Below are 19,221 nucleotides of genomic sequence, written 5' to 3'. Positions count from 1 at the left end.
AAAAAAAAAAAAAAAAAAAAAAAAAAAAAAAAAAAATCCCACTGCCTAGATAGCACACCAGACCAACTAAATCAAAATCTCTCTGGGTGGGACTCAGGCATCAGTATATTTTAAAAGTCCTCCAGACAATTCTGTACAGTCAATGCTGAGAACTACTGACCTTAGGAAAGTGTGAGTCCATTAATACCACCACCGCTCACTTAAAAATCATTGCCCTGGGCCTGTGGTCAGGCTATACACTCTCCAAATCCATCACTATCTGCTAAACAAGTGTCCTCTCTCAGGAGTGGACATATCAGAGTAGAATGATGTATCCAGGGCAGGATGTCAACTTCGTAATTCCCTCACCTCTTCCCTCTCTTGGCCTCTGCCACCATTTCTTTATACCAGCCCTATTGATATCTAATTTCTAAAATGTTCAGTAATTTGCCTTAATGGACTGAATACAAGTTTGGCATGATCAAATATAAGTGCAATTCAGTTCACCAGAGAAGGAAGGCCAATTAAAAAAAAAAGAAAAAGATCAAGCTGATAAAATATGTTCCCAGGCAATATGATGTGGGTATAATTATTATGAACATGAACAAAGAAAGACTAAGATTAGTGTAACATAGGTTGCATCCAATTTCCATCCAAATCCCATTTTTACTGGAAATCTGGGGCCAGTCATAGTATGATACCCAATGAGTTTCTGAGGAAACAAAAAAGGAGAAATAGCTAAGTGACTAAGTGGATGTTTCTCTACAGATTCTCTTAATATGTCCTCTTGACTCTTCATGGAAATATTCTGTTACCTACTTTAGGTCCACTTTATATGTCCTTTTCATTAAAAAAAGACACCATATCTCTCAACTGTGAGGATCTTTGTGTGTGGATGACACCTGTTGGTGGAGACAAGTGAAAATAAATGGTTAAGCAGGAGGCGTGCAGGGCGTCTGAGGGAAAGAAGATCTGGATTGATGCTCAGATGATAATACAGAGTAGTTAAACAGTCCAGACTTCAGCTTCAGTGAGCCCAGTTTCTTCACAAATGGTTTTGAAGATTAAATAATAAATGACAGCTCGCAGAAAGAAGAGAGGAACAAAGGAATGACACTGGGGAAACCTGAAGGTCACGATTATCCCAGTGAGGAAAAAGCAGCAAAGAATTGCCAAGCCATTGCTTTTAAGAATAGGCATGACCTTGGCCATGTCTGGATAGCTGTAACAGAAGGCTTGCTGATAGAAAGATCTGCTCGTTAGATTGTCCACAGCCCACAAGGACAGCCCAGAGACAGGGGCTGCCTATTCTGTAGGATTCTGCTACTTGCTCATGGGAACCAAGAACCAAGCAGACCTTTCACACAACTGTCCCCAAGGCTACAGTCTTCACAGCTGCCCCACTCAGCCTAGAGAAAAGGTCAAGGGCCAGCCATTTCTTCTGGAGGATGTCATTTTCATGGGCTCTCAAGTGGGAACATCTCCAAAAACCTGCACCCTGGCATGACAACAGTTAAAAGACTGTCCCCAGTTAGACAGAACAAAACAGCAATGTAGACAATTTATCAGGGAGAAAATGTGAGGTGTTCTACTTCAGCAGTTCCCTGGGGAGGGAAGGAATGACATCAGCCTAAGGTTTCATTACCACATACTTATATCACAAGCAAGTGGATGCCTACTCACAAGTCTTTTTTTTTTTTTTAAGGCCAAAAGCTGAGTGCTGGGAATCTGAGTTATCTTCTTCCTTTCCATGTTTTACCATTGCCCATATTAATATATGAAGATAATTTTTTGTATGGTTAATAAAATACCACTGATTGTTTTTAAAGTCTTTTCGATTATAGTGATCTAATCAGCACATGTTTTCTTACTGACTCTGAATTGATCAAGTTAAAATTTGAATGATCCATGTTTACCTCGGACCCCATAATGTAAGTTCAGGGTCCAAGAGGCTCTGAAATATCTTTCAAAACCAAAAAGCCTAGGAACCCAGGACCCACTAGCAGATAAATCTGTCCAGGCTTTTAAAGCTTTAATTTTTTGCAACATTATTTCTGAGAAGATCAGAATTATAGTGTAACTCACCACAACAGAGCCTGGACACCAATAAAGGTAATTATTCTCTAGTTATATCTTTCACGTAAGTTTCTGAGGGTTGGTCTGCCTCTCTAAACTCGACTGTATCTCAAATTTGACATAATGGATGTGTTCTGGGAATGTTGTGAGACTAAATAAAATCATAATTTAAATGTAAAGGAGGACTTAGTATTTACATGAAACATCTGATGAATCATGTTTATAAAAATAGTAAATTCCAAATATGTTTTTAATGTTTTTTTTAAATAAAAGGTTGCTAAATTTCACCATACCCTTTGCCATACTCTTAATATTACAGATTTTTGAGGTTCCTTTCCTTGTACAGTTAACCAAATTCCACCCCCATCCCCAAGACACTGATCTGACTTTCTGTCATGGGTTCCTATTTTTTAAATCCTACTGGTGTTATTAGCCAACAAAAGGCCTGAGTAAGCAAACTGGGCATGGAAATGAGGCTGGTTTACTTAATCTCTGGCATTTCCAGGTATATGTAAAAACTGATAAAGCAAAATACACTCTCTGTTTTGTCTCTTTCAGGTTGTAATATATTAGCTGCAATGAATAATAAAAGATATAAATATATAGCAGTGAATGATTAATATAAGCCAAATATTTCCAGAATTCATCAATAATTAAACAAATTTGCCAATACAAATCTGGGCCCAAAAGCCCCAAGAATCTACTATTTTCCAAACTCAATTTTTTTCATGTTCTTATGAACAAAAAAAGGAAAAATGGCTCTCTCTTTTAAAACATCAACTCACAGATAAACGATCATGACCGAGGATGTTAATATATGGAAGAAGTTCCCACATACCCTGGCACTTTGTCGGTTCACTTTCTTCTCCTCATCGGGAAGGGGAGGCATTGGATAAGGGTATTTTCTGCTGGAGGCAATAGACCCAGTTGACGAAGAAGGAGACTTGGCAGGAGATAAAGTCCTGAGACGTTGAGAACACATGAAATACATATTATGTGATTGCCTAATATCTTTTCAAATATCTGAAAAGTGGGTTCAGAAAGAACCCTCTGATTTTTACTTTCATAGGCCACTACTGCAAAGATTTAACTACTGGGACATACTCTGTCATTCACAACGCTAGAATGCTAGAATTTTATCTTCCTAACTTCATAACTGCAATGGATTGTTTAAATATTAGTACACAGAATACTTTTCAGCTAGAAAGCCACTAATGAGGTTTTTTATAGAATAGATTTTTAAAAAGCTAAAATGAAGAAGGGATTAAAAAATACTCTAAGAGCTCATAATGGTAAATTAAGTGTACGATATATTAATAGTCTACCTTATTTTTATCACTTAATGTAAAAAATGTTTTAGTGCAGTAATTCCAATTATAGCTTTAAGATCTGAAAATACAACTGATACATTTATTAGTTACTAAGTCACACACCAGTTTACACAAAACTCATGCATTCAGAGGCCAGTGTGTTAGTTGTGAAAGAACAAAGGCAAATACGAGGGTTTTAATAACACATTAGTAAACATGCAAGCAGTAAGGAGTGCAGAGTTCCAGCCAAACAAAGAGTCTGATGAGAACATACAAAAATGGTCTGATTAGTCCCTACAATCAGCATTTCTGTATAGGGGAGGATTCTAAGCCGTAGACATAGATTGTGGTAACTCATGTAGGGTATACTTGTCATGTCAATAAGGTGGCTACACTTTAATGACTGGAATTTTACTAAAACTAAAACAAAACACAACAAAAACTCCTCCTATTTGGATAACATGTGTTCTCCTCATCATGGAGATACTCCATATGAAAGATCTGCATAAGCTCTTGGTGCATTATGCTGTTCTTGTTTGATTCTGTATGCACAGGGGTAATATTTGTGACTAAGCAGAGCGCACTGGAAGAGACCATATCTGCTATTTTGTCTTTAAAGTGAAAAAAAAAAAACAGCTGAGAGTGAAAAGCCTCGATTTACACTGTGTCAACGAAAAATAAACATGATAATTCGGCAGTAGCTACCCATTCACAAATGTCACCACTACACATCCATGACTCCTCAATTCCTGGTGCAAGGTGGTAATGACCACATCACTGAACTGGTGGCACCGCCATGCTGGAGCACAGGTACTTATTTCAGTGGGGTGCATTGCATCTGCTGTAAGTGACTGACTCAGCCTGTGAGTGCTTGTGGTGTGGTAGCCTTCTTGGGGGAGATCTAGTTACTGTACTGCCTGCACCAAATGAAGATGTCCTTTTCTCCCTGATTTTAAATTTCCGTTCCTATCCATATATTATTCTTTGCTCTGGTTCTGCTGTAGTTTTCAAATCAGTTTCTATTTTATGGACAAGCTAAGATTTGAAAATCATTTTTCCTACAAACCCTGAGGTTTGGCTCAATTTTAAGACTCAAGAGTGATTCAGTTTACTTTAAATCTGTAATTCCTAATGTTTCCTCTGTTTCTGGAAAATGTCCAGAAATGTTCACTCCTTAATGTGAACTGTCACAATATTGCAGCTGTTTGACCTCTGCTGTATTAATGCTCTCCACTGCGGAGCAGATGGGTGGAACTAAGAATATAAGTACTTCAAATCCTCTAAAGTACTATTTTTTGTTGTTAAAGTACTATTAAAGCAATGTACTACCACATCTTTTTCTAATTCAGAAATTCATGATTATTTTCAATTTTAGGAAGACATTTCAAATAGGACTATGATCTTTAGGAAACAAATTCAGTATGTGTAGAATGAGCACATACTTTTGTATGTAAAGATTTAAATATATCTTTCTAAAACTAGGGATATTAACCTGGGTTTGGATTTTAGCCTAATCACTACTGATAAGATATCCATGTTCAGAAAAACGAGTCAGGTATGCAAACAGCTAAATCTTGTTTACTTTAGGGGATCATACAAACTGAGTCCTCTTTTTCATTTTCTGCAGTGTGTGTGGGTGTCCATAGGATGAGGTATTATTGGCTTATAGCTTCAAAGTCATGCCAGCCATTCACTCGGCCATGGGTCCAAGTGACCAGCTTTGTATACATACAGGGCCATTCCATTGAGGGTGCTGGAAGTCCATTCTTCCCCTCAAATAGCTTTCCCTGGCCAAAGCCAATGAGTTTTAAAAAAAACCACAGAGGTGTCCTCCAGAACCCCACAGAAACTGCACATTTACTACTTCTCACACTAACACACTAGTTTAACTGACACTTTGGACCCTAATGGGAAGAGAAACCAAGCAGCACAGTTTAGTAGGAGCAAGGGGCATCAGGTGTGAGGTTGGGTAGTGTGTGACAGCATCAAGGGAATTATCTTGGGGGGACGGAAAGCACCAGAGAAGGCGTCAGAATAAGAGTAGAGAACAAGGCAGGGTAAATCAGTTTAGGGAAAACAAAAACAAACTTCATATTTCACAAATGTCTAAGAAAGACATTTCTTCAAAACCACCTCCAGGCTCTTTTCTGACCTTGGCTACTTGGTTGGTGGTTCCAATCTGGCTTCCACTGAAAACCAGGCACCAGCCCAGCTCATTCATTTACAAAGTAAATTCTGGACAAATGCTAACCGTTATCTTTACTGCGTTTTTAAAAACCATAATAACCATAGTGGGTGCCATTTAGAATTACACAGTGAAGGTACGTCCCTGTGCCAATGGATTGTGGTGTGTCTTGGGGCTACATCAGACCTCCTGGGTTTGCCTCCTGTAGATAGGCAAGGCCAATCTCACTTCTGTCCCCCAAGAACAGGCAAAAACCGGGCCAGTCACACACGTGGGACACACGCCTACCACTTATTCACTCGGCTGTGCTCATGTGCAAATTTTATAGTAGTCTGATGGAAAAAGAAGAGATTTTGGAGTCAGAGCCAGGCTTGTAATTTGGGTTCTGACACTTACTGGCTGTGCTATCTCGAGTTACTCTTTTGCTTCATAGAAAGGGAATAAGAATGCCTACATCTCATGATGTTGTGAGAAATAAAGGAACAATGCAGGCACTCAGACAGTTATTATCATTAGTTTCTTTCCAGAGTTACTGCAATTTCCACAAGATCATGGAAGAGAACTCACAAACCACTGACGAAGTGAGTAATCCAGTGGATAATACCCAATAGTAAGAAAACCTTCTAAGAGCTTGTAAAGCACTGTCACCAACAGAACTGCCCCTAGGATCTAGGTTTGAGAAGAAAATGCTCTCACTCTGACCTCACCTGCTCCTCTGTGATGATCTGAATATATACTGACAACAGTTTGAGCAAATGCTGTCATATGAGAACTGGGTAAGGGAGCCCAAGTGAGGCACTCTGATCGCTCAAAATCTTTTGGCATTTGCTTTGCTCTTCATAGTGATATGGATACAATTTATTTTTTTTTTTTTAATGCTGGGCAGTATTTCGGACCAGTTTTCTGCAAAGTCCCCATTGCATTTTGATAAGGATGCCACAAACCCCACACCATGTGGGTGATTAATAAAGTGACCTTTGCTCTCATTGGTGGTTCTGGCAGGAGAGGTAACCCTGAATGACCTGGCGGCAGATGACACAGAGCTGAGCTTAACATAGGGCTGGCAGAGCATAAGCCAAGGTGTGGATGCTCTGTGCCTCCTACATGAGGCTTGGTGTGGACAGACAGTGGATGAAATTCACTCTGTTGCATTAGAATCATTATGTTGCAAGCCCTGGGATACTTCAATTATTCACCACTTCCACAAAAATTCTATGTTGATTTCCAAGTCTTACAGGCATAACCCTTATTAACCCCCAAATGACAGTTAACTTGTAACCCTCCTCTGAATTATATCTAGCCTTTAAACATAAATATGGATTTTTAATAAGGAATTCTTCCTATGACTATCCACTGTAGGACCAACATCTCATATTACAAGAGGAGATAAAGGAACCCTCTACAATTGCCCTTGCAGCTTTGCACGTGCACCTGGGGGAGCTGAAGCATTTCCCCATCCAAATTACATTTAGTCATGCAGCTTCTGGGCAGACCTGGGGGCTGGTTTTAAGAAATGTGAACTCTTCTCTGGGAGCCACATAAACTACTCAGCGTACCCAGGGAGGTGAATCAACTCTTCCGGAGTACCATTTCACAAATTACTGCTGCAAAATGCTAAGTCCATTCAGGTATATAAACCCTACCCCATAAGGGACCAAAGTCATTGTGTTTTGGTTCCATGGCTAATACAAATTATAATCTGCCCACAAGCCTGAGGAAAAGAGAAAAGAGAAATAGGACTGCAGGTGAGCCAATATTCCAAATAACATTCAAAATCATCTTACCTGTCTTCCTGACGCTGGCCATCTTGGGAGCTACAGGTGAGGGTGGGATGTTTGAATGTGAGTGTATGTATATGAGGTTCAGTGGGAAAGTGGTATTAGCAGAGGGACAGGGCAGGAGGGAAAGATGGGGTATAAAAGCAGGAGATATTCTTGTGAGCAGGCAGGGGTTATGCTTCCCTTGGGTTATATGCAAATGTATGGATCAAATTAAAATGCAGGTAGGTCTAATCATTTTCTCAAACTATACATGTCTAAACTAAATGGTACACTGGAAGAGAAAGTCCACCTTATATGGGTGCTGAGAGTTAAAAACACATACATATTTTGATATCTGATAAATGCTGACCCAAGTCATGGTAATAAGTAATCTGAAAGCTTATTGTTGAAGTTATGTTCAGAAGAGGTAGTAATTGAGTCTATATTGCTTCTTTACATCAGTTGTCCACAAAGTAATCAGATATAAAGTCGATGTTTACATCTAGGAAGTCAGTTTGATATTATAAAGAGTGAAAAAAATGCCATTAAGAGCCTTGGAAATTCTCTCTGACCTCTAATGTTACATGAGCTGCAGTGAACTGAGTAAATTTGCTAGTTTCTAAAATGTAGGAGTATTCTGTCTGCTCTTTTGTGAATCAAGATCGTGTTTCTGATCTGTTTCCTGTTCTGTCTGAAGGGTAAGACAACGACATTCTTACTGGAATAAAAAAATTCCTTTAGATGCTTTTTGAGAATCTGTAAAACCCTTTCCCAGCATAGCCTTCTCTGATAGCAAATGGTGGTACTGAACAAATAAAGCCTAAACTCATTCCACACACTCTTGTGTGGTCAATATTATCTCAACAATTTTCAAGTTCCATCAAATCAGTGTTTTTACTCAAAGTAAAATTCCACCACATTTCATATGGTTTCTTTTCATGTTTTTCCTTGAGTTTTTGTATGCACTATGCACTCTTCAGGCAGTAAGTAGGAAAAATGCATTATGAAACCGCTAGATTCTAGAAATTAAATTGTTCAGGTTAATAGTGCTTCTTTATTAGTGGAAAGTATGTTTCATGCCCATAGAACACTACATAGCATAGCATGAAGAGAAAGCTACTAAAAAGCTCAAGATGGGGATAGGGACATGCACTAAATGGCAACCCTTTCAAATGGCTTCATTTGAAACGTTCAGAAAAGAACTAGACTTGCTCACGAAGCCAAAAACAGAGATCAAAAGGCAGCAAATAAACAAGGACCCTTTCCACCTATGGGAACTTGTATTGGGAGATACAAGATAGAGAGCCAGTCACACTACAGTATGTGAATGTGCTGGGAGAGTTTGAAAAGGATATAAAATTAATTTATAAAATACCTAAAGTATGGTCCTTCAGTGTTTTTATTCACATCTTCTACCCACTTAGCTACATTATAGTCTCTTTTGAACCATGGGTTTAAATACCTGCAGAAAGCAATGGAAGGAACAAAGAAAGCAGAACAAGATAGAAAATCTGAAAATACACAGCACAAGCTTAGCAAGGATGTTCTTCACCCTCCAAACACTAACGACTATGGCAAATAAACCAGGATGGATGCTGGGTGATTATGAGGCAGTCTGTACAATGACATGGCAATAAACTCAGCTACAACAAGGCTCAAGGCATTCTAGAATGCATTCAACCTTTCAGGGAAAGCCTTTCCAGTGGTTTCCCAAAGTGGATCAGAAGCTCTCTTTCAGAGATCTGTCAGCAGTCCCATTCACCCACCTCCAAAGTGGCTTTTTCCAGGCCACCACTCATTTGGCTTCTTGGTTTTCAAATGATAATGGGCCTTTTTGAGAATATTCAGATGGCTGCAATTCCAACCTGGTGTTTGGGAATATAACACCCCAAGAACAATTAAAAGGGGCCACGTTCTCTTTCCAATATGAAAGGAAAGATTTTACAGGGCCTCTGTCTCACTCCTGAGAGCAGATCCCAAGCTGGAGTCAACGAGAAAGGTGATCCAGCTGGCTCTATAAGGAGCAGAAAGGGACCCACTCTTCTGATCCTGGAGCCCCAGCACACAGTAAGTGTGGTCCCAAGAGGCCTCCATGTTCTTGAAGGTGGGTTTAGTAACTTAGGTGCAGCTGCGATGTCCCTTCCTCCCCTTTGTGCACTCCACACTCATGTTTCCAGTAGGAAATGGCCCTCACGGGTTGCCTTCCAAGTGTCTGATCACTAAGGAGTGACTGCCCAGAGGATAACAACAACCTTAGTTAACATTTCCCTGATGGATCTGGCCAAAGTCTCCATCAGAATTACTGCATAAAGAAAAATGTTAAAGGCAGTAAAATTGTGAGTGCAAGGGTTTTTTTTTGTTTGTTTGTTTGTTTTCAGTTTCTTTTGATTTTTACCCTGGGAGCCAAGCAAAATCATATTCTCTTAGAATATGCCCTTGTCAAATAAATACAGTTTCAACAAATTCAGTCATCGAAGAATTTGGAGGTTTTACTGAGTTTTCTCATTTAAAAGGTAACTTCTAGAGATGCTATAGACAATAAAGATTCAAGCTCCATAAAACTTTTAAAGTTATTTGGAAACAAACCAGGGAAAACGATAAAAAAAACACTGTTTTTTTGTGGTTAAAATCTGCTTCTTAAAAAAAAAAAAAAAAAAAAAATCTGCTTCTTTCCTCCATATTTAGTTTTAGTTAGTAGGTACATTTAAATCAAGATACATTTCCACAGTTAAACAAACAAAATTAGATTATTTTTCCATAGTGCTTTTCCTCAACTTGTTAGCTATAACCAATGTACGCCACAAAATAACATCACGAGTTCCCTCCTGAGAGAAGGGCTTGATTGTTTTTCATGCTTACACGATCATTTTTGCTAAGACAGTGTCCCCTGACTTGAGAACAACTCGCACTTCTTTTTGCCTTTAGCCACAATCATTGCCAACTTGTGCTTTTGACAGAGATAGCCAATTAAAACCCGCATAAAGATTTCCACTGAGACTCTGAACAAAAAGAAAAAAGTCAAAAAGCAAGTGCAGCCACACATAAAGGCTAGTGAATGCTCTGGCCTGGGGAAAACCATAGAAAAAGCCCATGCAGCTGTTACCCGGTGAGAAACACAGCCGCACAGCAAACTGAGTCACCCACAGGCAGTCGGCCACTTCCAGGAGGAGACATGTGTTCCTTTCACTGTCAATCTCAGAAGCTCCAAGGGAAAGCCATGGATGTTGCAGGAAACCTACAGCCACATGGCCTGACTTGCACATGGTGGACCTTTCTCTCTGTATCCGGGAACATCTCAGAAAGCTGTGATCACTTCACTAGAGGTCACTGAAGAGAGCTCTCAACTGTAGTTCCCTCTGGGGATGTGCCCATGAAAGTGTCTTCACAGTGGGCCTCCTAACATCTCTAGGTAGTGCTGACTGGAGTGATGGGATTTCATCAAACTGTGATACATCTGCCTATGTGGCTTGACTTGGCTTGTAGCGCAACATGCAAAAAAAAAAAAAAAAAAAAATGCGTTTGACAGGAGAGGAGAGCTCTCTGTGTTCTCCAGGATGGAAAGGCAGAGGAAAATTAACTGGTGCTGGCTGGACCAGGACCACCTCCGAGCAGACTCTGGGGGTCAGTCACAAATCAAATGACCCTGTTCTCAGCCAAGGAAGGGACTTGGAGGCAGATTAAGTGGCAGCCCAAAATGAAGGGGCAGGTGGAGACTGACCTGTGATCCAGACTCCCTGTCTGGGGGCTGTCAGAGCCCCCTGGGTTTATGCCTTGGGATGGGACTGTCTGGGCGAGGGAGTGCCCAGGCTCAGGTGCTTGGGGCTCCCTCCTGTAAAAACACAATATATAATACAAAGTCTAAGCCAAAAACTTTCTTTACAGCACGTACAACAGTGAGGAAGATGCAAAACTTTGAGTGGAAAAACAGTACAATAAACAAGGACATTTTATAGCAGAGTATGCATTTGTGGGGCATGGTTTCATTCATGTCCCGATGTTTCATCATCCTTTGGGATGATGAGATACTAAAGGGAATGTTGAAATAATGGACCCGATAATACCTCATTATCTAAAAAAAATTTTAAAAGAGATGTTTGTCCGTGGTCTTTCTGCTCCTCTTATAATTACACAAGTGATACTGCTATATCAGAAGCAAAGGGGGTTATTTAACAAATACGGAAAGCATTTTAAAAACCTGTCGACATAATTCTTGATATGCTGTGCATTAGGATTTCTTTTAAGAAAAACAAAATAAAACATAGTGTCCGAACAATAAGGTATGTGAGAATGTGAGAACAGTGGTCAGCTTCAAGGACTTGGCTCCACTTAGGTTACAAGAGTCATGTAACCAAGTCTGAAAGTCTGAAAAATCTGAGAGAGTCCTGAACACTTTTTCTTCATAAAGATGACTTCATTATAATGTCTTATTAAATGTAATAATTATCTCACAGGCAAGATTTCTCAAGGGGTATCTATAGTATCATAATATTTGTTACATGATACGTAATTTTTTAAACAAATAAGTGATTATGCTGGAAAATGTTGCTAAACACCAAGTGTTCCTTGGGTCCTAAACTCATAGCTTTAATACAATATTGGATATTTGGTTGTTCACTTAAGAGTCTTCAAAGCCTTGTTATAGGAAATACTGTTAGAACACTAAACAGTACACAAAGGAAGTTCTGAAGAACATTCTGCAGTTTTACCTGTACTCTTGTGAGCAACTGAGATAAGCTAAGAAGCTCTTACCAGGTGACCTCATGCAAAACAAATCAAACAACATTCCAAGAAGAGTTTATCCACAATGAGCCCTAAAGCATTCAAGCGCTTTGGGGATGTATAAGATAAACTCTAACGGATTAGTTATTTGTGATGGAGCTCTATGATGCCAGTCTGGACCATGCAAGGGTATCACTGGAACCTAGCTATTGTTTCTAAGGTAAAGTATCCTCTAGTAAACTTTGACAAGCCACTTACAAGACAATACCATCAGCAGGAAGCTCCAAATTTCAGGGCAATGTTATTGTCCTGGACTGAAAAAGGCAGGGTATATGATGGAAAAGCTAACGTGAGTTTCTGACAAGCGGTTAACAAATATCTGCTATTCAGATTTTTTTAAGTATTAAGGCATGAAGAAGCAATAGAGATGCAGGGAATCATCACTAGCACTGCAGTGAGAAATAAGTAAAAAAAAAAAAAATTTTTTTAGGAGGGTGCCAAGAGTACAGTTAATTAAAATCAGGTGGCAAGGTCCAGAAGGAAACTAAGGATGTGTTTTATTCCATGATGGGAGATAAAGGTTTCAGGAAGCTTGGTTTTGCTTGAACTTTCTTAAGTGGAGAAACAAACAGAAACAGTGTATGGTGTTTACTTCATTATAAATGACTTTAAATGTAACTGCTGACCCTATCCCCACTTAAAAAAAAAAAAAGTGTGGCTATCATTTAAAATGGATAGTGTTGCATTTAGTGACAATGATTCCGTTAAAGAGCAAGTTTAGGTAAATGCCCTTTTAAATGTCCTCAGAAGGAAAATTTAAAAGGGAACCATATTCCAGTAGTCTGAGAGAATGCTTAGATGGCAGCCATGAAGCCCTTGGAGCGGTGGTTTCACACTGTGAGCAGTTCTCATGCTCTAGCACAGTGGGAATTTTCCCCTGATGCTTCTAGGTTGTGTGAATACTGGGAAGAGGAAGTGACCCCTCTAAATGGCTGGACCCCCGGGTGATGAGAAGAAAGGAATCTTATCAAAATTCCCTTCAAACGGAACTGAAACACCACAATGGCAGGTTACTGGAGGACAAAGCCTGCAGCGAGGGTGAGACCCCCACTATCAAGGAGTATTGGTTTGGGCACAGTTGCGGAGATGCCTATGTAAAAGAGAAAAGCCATGGTTAATTTTAAAACGGCAAAAAAAAAAAAAGAATTAAAAAGACAAAACCAAGACCAAGAGGCATGGTTTACAGTTCTTTGATGATCTGGTTAATTAACTTTTCACACTAATCGCACAGGACCTTGTAGCGTCTTTTTCCATTAGAGGTTCAGACTTACTCAGTTGAATTAGACCGAGGTCTAAATCTTTTGCCTCTGATTTTCTTTCTGTTGCCTCCCAGGTTACCTGAAAAAGATGGTTTATGGCTAGATTTGAATATAAATTTAAAAATCGCTGTGTGTTAAATTACGGTATTTCAAGTGGGTGCAATTCATAACCAGCACCAGCCCAGAACATAGGGCTTTAGAGCATTGTGCAGCCTTCTCAATGTGTCCAGTGAGCTGGTGCTACCAAATCCCATCATCTCCCATCCAAGAAAACAGAACTGGATTCTCTCATAATAAATGCCCTCCTCTCTGTTGGGAGAAGAACTTAAGACCCAACAAAAAAGAACAAGTCTTTACAACCAGGAACCACAAAATATAGACTTTAGGTTATGTGGACGGATGGGTTCAGAATGCTGCCCTATACCTTGCCAAGAGTTACTGCGAGGTCGCCCATTTTCACAGATGTCTGAAATATGTTTTGTGTCTGGAATCCTTTCACTCCAAGAATGAGAGAGTCCGTTTGACCTGAAATTGAAAATGTATATATATTGTTCAAAAATATAATCAAATGAATGTTTTGAAATCAGTAAGCAACATTTCTAAGCATTACTGTGCATTAAAATAAATCAAGAAAGAAAAAATCTGAAATGAAAGAATGAAGAGAACATGAAAGTCTTCATGAAGAAGGCAGAATTACACAACATTCAATTTAAGAAAAGTCAAATATAATGGAACCCCATTACAAGAGTTTGTAATTGAAAAGTATCAGGATGCAATGCAAGCCAATTACATTCCCAAGAACCATATATAGCAAATTCACTACATATTTCAGTTACATAACCCACGCAACAGAGTTATAATGGGGTCCCACCATAGATGTTTCTTAATTGTAAAGCAATGGCTTCCATTCAAATATTATGAGAACATGGACTTCCAAGAGATTTCATTAAGATTTGCTCAATTGAACCTGCCTTTATCAAAGTAATATTTAGGTTTTCTTAAACAACAAAATTATTTTCTGAGAATTGGCATTTTTCTCCACAAATATGTTCCCCCCAAACATGACACTGTTGGTTAACTGTCCAATAACTGAAATGAGTCAGATGTTTATCATGGAGGTGTCTCTCACAAAGTCCATGTACCGTTAAGACCTGCTCTTTGTGTCCTGCCATCTTTAAATGAATTGTCTACAAGAAGCAAAATTTACATACCCACCTTGTACCACATAAGAAAAGCATTTTGACAAACTACATATACTTAGGAGGAGTCACATAATTTGGTACAATATTTAACTGTTTAAAAGTCAAAACCCATTGAGATTTTGCTAAAATCTGGTAATGATTCAAATCGATATTTTAAGCTCTTCTTGAAGTACTTTAGAAAATAGCGCTGTACTTTAAATCTTTTCCACATATCATACCAGTTAATTGCTAACAATGTCTATTTTAAAAGGAACTTTCTACTGATGAATGAAAATAAATGGAACTCAGCACAATTATTACATAATTCCCTAGATTTTTCAGCACCATTTGCTAAGTATAGAATGACTCCTATTTTGTACAAAAGAACAACAGAAATTCTGCTGGAATTCATTGATTTCTACACTTCTTTACCATATTATTTAATTTAAAATTAAATATTTGACCAAGAAAATAATTATATAGCGAGAGAATTTAAGTAAATCTTATTCTCTTAGCCAAAAACTCCCCAATAAATTAAAAGAATAAAATTTTTGAACATCCTACTATAGAACTGTACTCCTTATGCAGAAACTAATCATTTTACTTTTGCTTTAAGCTATGTTATTTGAGTAAAAACATCCTTCATGCTGAGGACAGTTCCACAGAGAGTTCCCAGATCTCACTAATTCCTTCTATTCTTTTTCCTGATGTTTATAAAGAGTGAGATCCACTGCAGAATTTTTACAGAGTATTTACTCTATTTAGAACTCCAGAAGAGATCATGTTTCTTCTCAATAAACTAGCAATTTCCCTTTCAGTCTACAAAGTAACTGCTGTGCCCAAAGTTATGCAGGGGGCTATCAAATCTTTTTTTCTATACATTACACCCCTACCAATAAGTTTAAAGAAACTCTTCCACAGGAATATTTTAGCTTTTTTCAATGTGAATGTAGGTCTCATTTCCTGAAACATTCCAACTATTTATTTCTTCTGTCAGCTTATTTTATTAAGCAGTTATAAAGCATGGCATGCAGAATTTTAAATGATCTCATACACCTTAAGATCCTGGAGCAAGAATACAGCATCCAAGTTTAAGACATATAAATAATATATTAACCCCATTTGGACTGTTATAAAACTCAGGCAAACATTAAATATGCTTAAATTAATTTGGCAACCAAGCTCTAAGTTATAAAGTCTAGAATTAGTCATTCCAGGAATGAAAGGCAAAATCATAATATTCAAATATATGATTCACAGAGAAGCAATCTTTGTTTTTTCACACCAAGCTTAGCTTTGATAAATTTAAAATTAAAAAAATATTCAATGCAGCATTATATTACCAATTTATTTTAACAACTGCTTTTATTGAAGCGTGACAGTAACCTTTTTCTTTGACTACCAAGCATGACATAAAGCTCACCATTTAAAATACGATAAAATACTATGTGTAGTTTCTTAGGCAGTATAAGAGCAAGATTGAAAAACCCTGGGGTTTCTATATAGTTTTAGGGTTGTTATTTGCTTAGTTTTGTTTTGTTTGGATTTCTGGCCTGATTTGTTAAACCAGTGGTTCTGAGCATATGGCATTTTGAAGTAGAGTAATCAAAGAACAAAGGATACTATTTTTTTTTAACATTCAAGAAAGAAGGAAGAAGTAATCAAACCTGCTGCAAAATAATGAAATGTTCTGACTAATGGAATAATGTGTGATGGAACAGGTAGAAATCTGAAAATGCGACAGAAAAGCAGACCTCTTCTTAGAACTAGATGCTGAGTTTGTGCTCACTCCAGGAGGAATGTCGCTATAAAAAGAGTCGCCATCTCCAGGCTCTTTTACATAATCTCCCTGGGGTAACTGTCTAAGGCATAATAAACATTTCAGAGTCAGAAAACAAGACACACACATGAGCACAGACATATACAAATAGTATTTTAGGAAAAAGGAGGTAGGGATAATGAGCTCCATGAATCAAGTCTATAACAACATGTAAGATTATTAATAAATGTGACAAGTTAAAGTCATTCTAACTGTAGAGGTCAGAAATGCAATCACTGAAGTCTTTACAGTCTGGATGAACAAACCCTTGCTTCAGGGGAAATATAGGAAAAGATGAGGTTTTTCACTGTAACTTCATTACACTTAGAGATGTGAACTGCTGTTTTGTCTTAAAAAAAAAAAAAAAAAAAAAAAAAAAGACACACAAAAAAAAACCTGGTGCTGAAGGAGACATGTTGAGACAGACAGTCCTTGCCCAGATAAGGCATCATTGTTTTCACTGTGGTGAGTAAACTATTCATAATTTCTAAATATTATATAATGTAACCTGGATTTGGTCTTAAAAGAACTGATTGATTTCTAAACTATGTTCTATAATTTAATCCAAATAAATTCTTATGCTAGTTCTCTGTTCAGTTTGGAGCCTCACTGTTCATTTAACAGAAATATAATTGAAAGAGATTCAAAGGGCAATCAAAAATGTAATTCTAGGGCTTCCCTGGTGGCGCAGTGGTTGAGAGTCCGCCTGCCGTTGCAGGGGACACAGGTTCGTGCCGCGGTCTGGGAAGATCTCACATGCCACGGAGCAACTAGGCCCGTGAGCCACACTCCTGATCCTGGGCGGCTGGAGCCTGTGCTCCGCAACAAGAGAGGCCGCGATAGTGAGAGGCCCGCGCACCGCGATGAAGAGTGGCCCCAGCTTGCCACAACTAGAGAAGCCCTCGCACAGAAACGAAGACCCAACACAGCCAAAAATAAATAAATAAACAAATGTGGGGTTTAAAAACAAAGAAAAAGAATATTATTTAAAAAGAAAGACAAGTTCTGACTACACTTGATCTTGCCCATTAATCTATCCCCCAAACTACTCTCTCTTTACATGGTTCTGACATTCGGGCACTTACCAAGGGCTCACTTAGCTAAGACTGCAGGATTAAACGAACTGCCTCTCACAATGGATGGTGGTTTTTTTTGGTTTTTTGTTCATTTGTTCATTTGTTTGTTTGTTTTAACTAAGCACATTTTACCAGTCCTTCAATGTAATTTCTCTGCAGTCCATGGTCATCTTTTACACTGTGCACAAACATCCTAAATGCTAAACATATCATAAACTATGGGGTTCAGTCAAAGGGTTGAAAGGAAAGTTTAAGTTCAATGAACTCTGGGGGTATAGGCTTGCTTTTATCATCCCAGGCAGATTAGATTCCTATCTATCTCTACTGTGAAGTCTCCAAAATAAAGAAACTACTCTGCATTCTCCTTAAAATTCCACAAGGAATGCATGTAACTTTCTTCACACAATACATGCATTAAAATGTTAATAATAGATGAGGAACTTTGTTAAAGATCTTTTAAGAATAATACTTAACATCCTTCACTGTCCAGAAATTTATTCCTTTTTCAATATCCACTTACATATTATTACAGATCTGTTTCTTCTTGATAAACCTTTAGTGAAGATAGAGAGTATCAGGTCCCCATGATCAATAAAATACCATTTCATCATTTATTATAAAAGATCATAAATGACCAACTAAGTAATAGCTTTAAATTTGTAAAAATTGCATTTATTTTTCTAGCCTTTATAGTTTTCTTCCTAAATTTTGCTAGTTTCATAGAATTTTGGAATTAGGTGGCCTGACCAATGCTAAGTTTTATAATGGAAAAACTACCTCATATTTCCAATATCACATGCAAATATTTTAGACATATATATGAATTTTTTTTATAAATAATGACCAAAAGAAAATAAAAGCTTATTTAACTAAATTTTTTTCCTCAAAAAGGATTCCTGTTATGAGGGAAGTCTGATATTTCCTTAAAGAGTCCACTGAACCATGATATTTAACTTAATAATCCTTACACATACTCAAAATGAGATTACAATGAAAAAAATTAATTAAGTCTTAACCTTAATGCTGAAGGAGCCATTTCTCCAAAGCTTTGTAAGTGTCTGGGCTGTCTGCTATTGGAATTGTTACTTTTCTGTTTGAAGAAATATTGTGAAATGTGTACTAAGTCACACTGACAGATGCATGAGTATCTCTGAAATAAGAATAATAATAATATTTTAAAAAACTAAGAAAGGCTTGAAGAAAAAAGGAGGGAGGTTCACAAGCAGAAAGTAAAGTGGCTAAAACAGGTGAGAGAGAGAGAAAAGAAATGGGGAAGGGGGTTTCTGCTTAAGGTATGGATCAGGAAGACATGATCTAATTATTTATTCTAATTCACGTTATGTATGTTCAATGATGTATGTTCATTTCAGACAAAGGAAGAGAACATTGAGGAATGTGGATGCTTTATAAATCCAAGTTTAATGAATGTTTTCTTATCCTATTGCTATTTGCAAACCTGCCTGAAAACCAAAATTCAAATTTCTAATTCTTGTTACAAAGTACACAGCTGCTAAGTCCTAAAGCAATTATGGTAAAATAGAAACAATAACATCAACTGAAAAAAATTATGGAGGTCTTCGTTCCTGGAGATTTTAAAGAAAATAATCAATAGCCATCCTTCCAACTCTATGACATCTAAGAATTCTCCATGGCTCCACAGTCCCATGGTCCTACCCTTCACAAGATGACACTGGCAAATTTAAAGTGATACCGTTCATGTATGGCATTCTGTCTCCTAGAATGGGACTTCTATTTTTTATTAGGCAGTTGGTAAACAAAAAGAAAAAAAAATGGGTT

The 19,221-nt window shown here is 37.9% G+C and overlaps 1 protein-coding gene across 5 annotated transcripts in view; it reads right to left on the bottom strand.

Moving 5' to 3' along the window:
* ADAM22 (ADAM metallopeptidase domain 22) overlaps positions 1-19,221 on the bottom strand; it is a 234,566-nt gene that overhangs the window by 6,329 nt on the left and 209,016 nt on the right. The window contains exons 27-33 of one of the 5 annotated variants that reach the window (XM_055084959.1): positions 16,197-16,391; positions 13,773-13,873; positions 13,361-13,427; positions 11,029-11,139; positions 8,686-8,772; positions 7,335-7,364; positions 2,894-3,017 (exon numbers count right to left, since the gene is read on the bottom strand). In XM_055084959.1, coding sequence (XP_054940934.1) covers positions 2,894-3,017; positions 7,335-7,364; positions 8,686-8,772; positions 11,029-11,139; positions 13,361-13,427; positions 13,773-13,873; positions 16,197-16,391 — 715 coding nt within the window. The remainder of the gene's footprint in view (positions 1-2,893; positions 3,018-7,334; positions 7,365-8,685; positions 8,773-11,028; positions 11,140-13,360; positions 13,428-13,772; positions 13,874-16,196; positions 16,392-19,221) is intronic. The other 4 variants (XM_055084956.1, XM_055084958.1, XM_055084957.1 and 1 more) reach the window with 4 other exon arrangements.

Source organism: Physeter macrocephalus, chromosome 5 (genome assembly GCF_002837175.3).
Source record: "Physeter macrocephalus isolate SW-GA chromosome 5, ASM283717v5, whole genome shotgun sequence".
NCBI lineage: Eukaryota > Metazoa > Chordata > Mammalia > Artiodactyla > Physeteridae > Physeter > Physeter macrocephalus.
The sequence above is the reverse complement of the archived record's forward strand: the minus strand, read 5'-3'. Positions and strand labels throughout refer to the sequence as shown.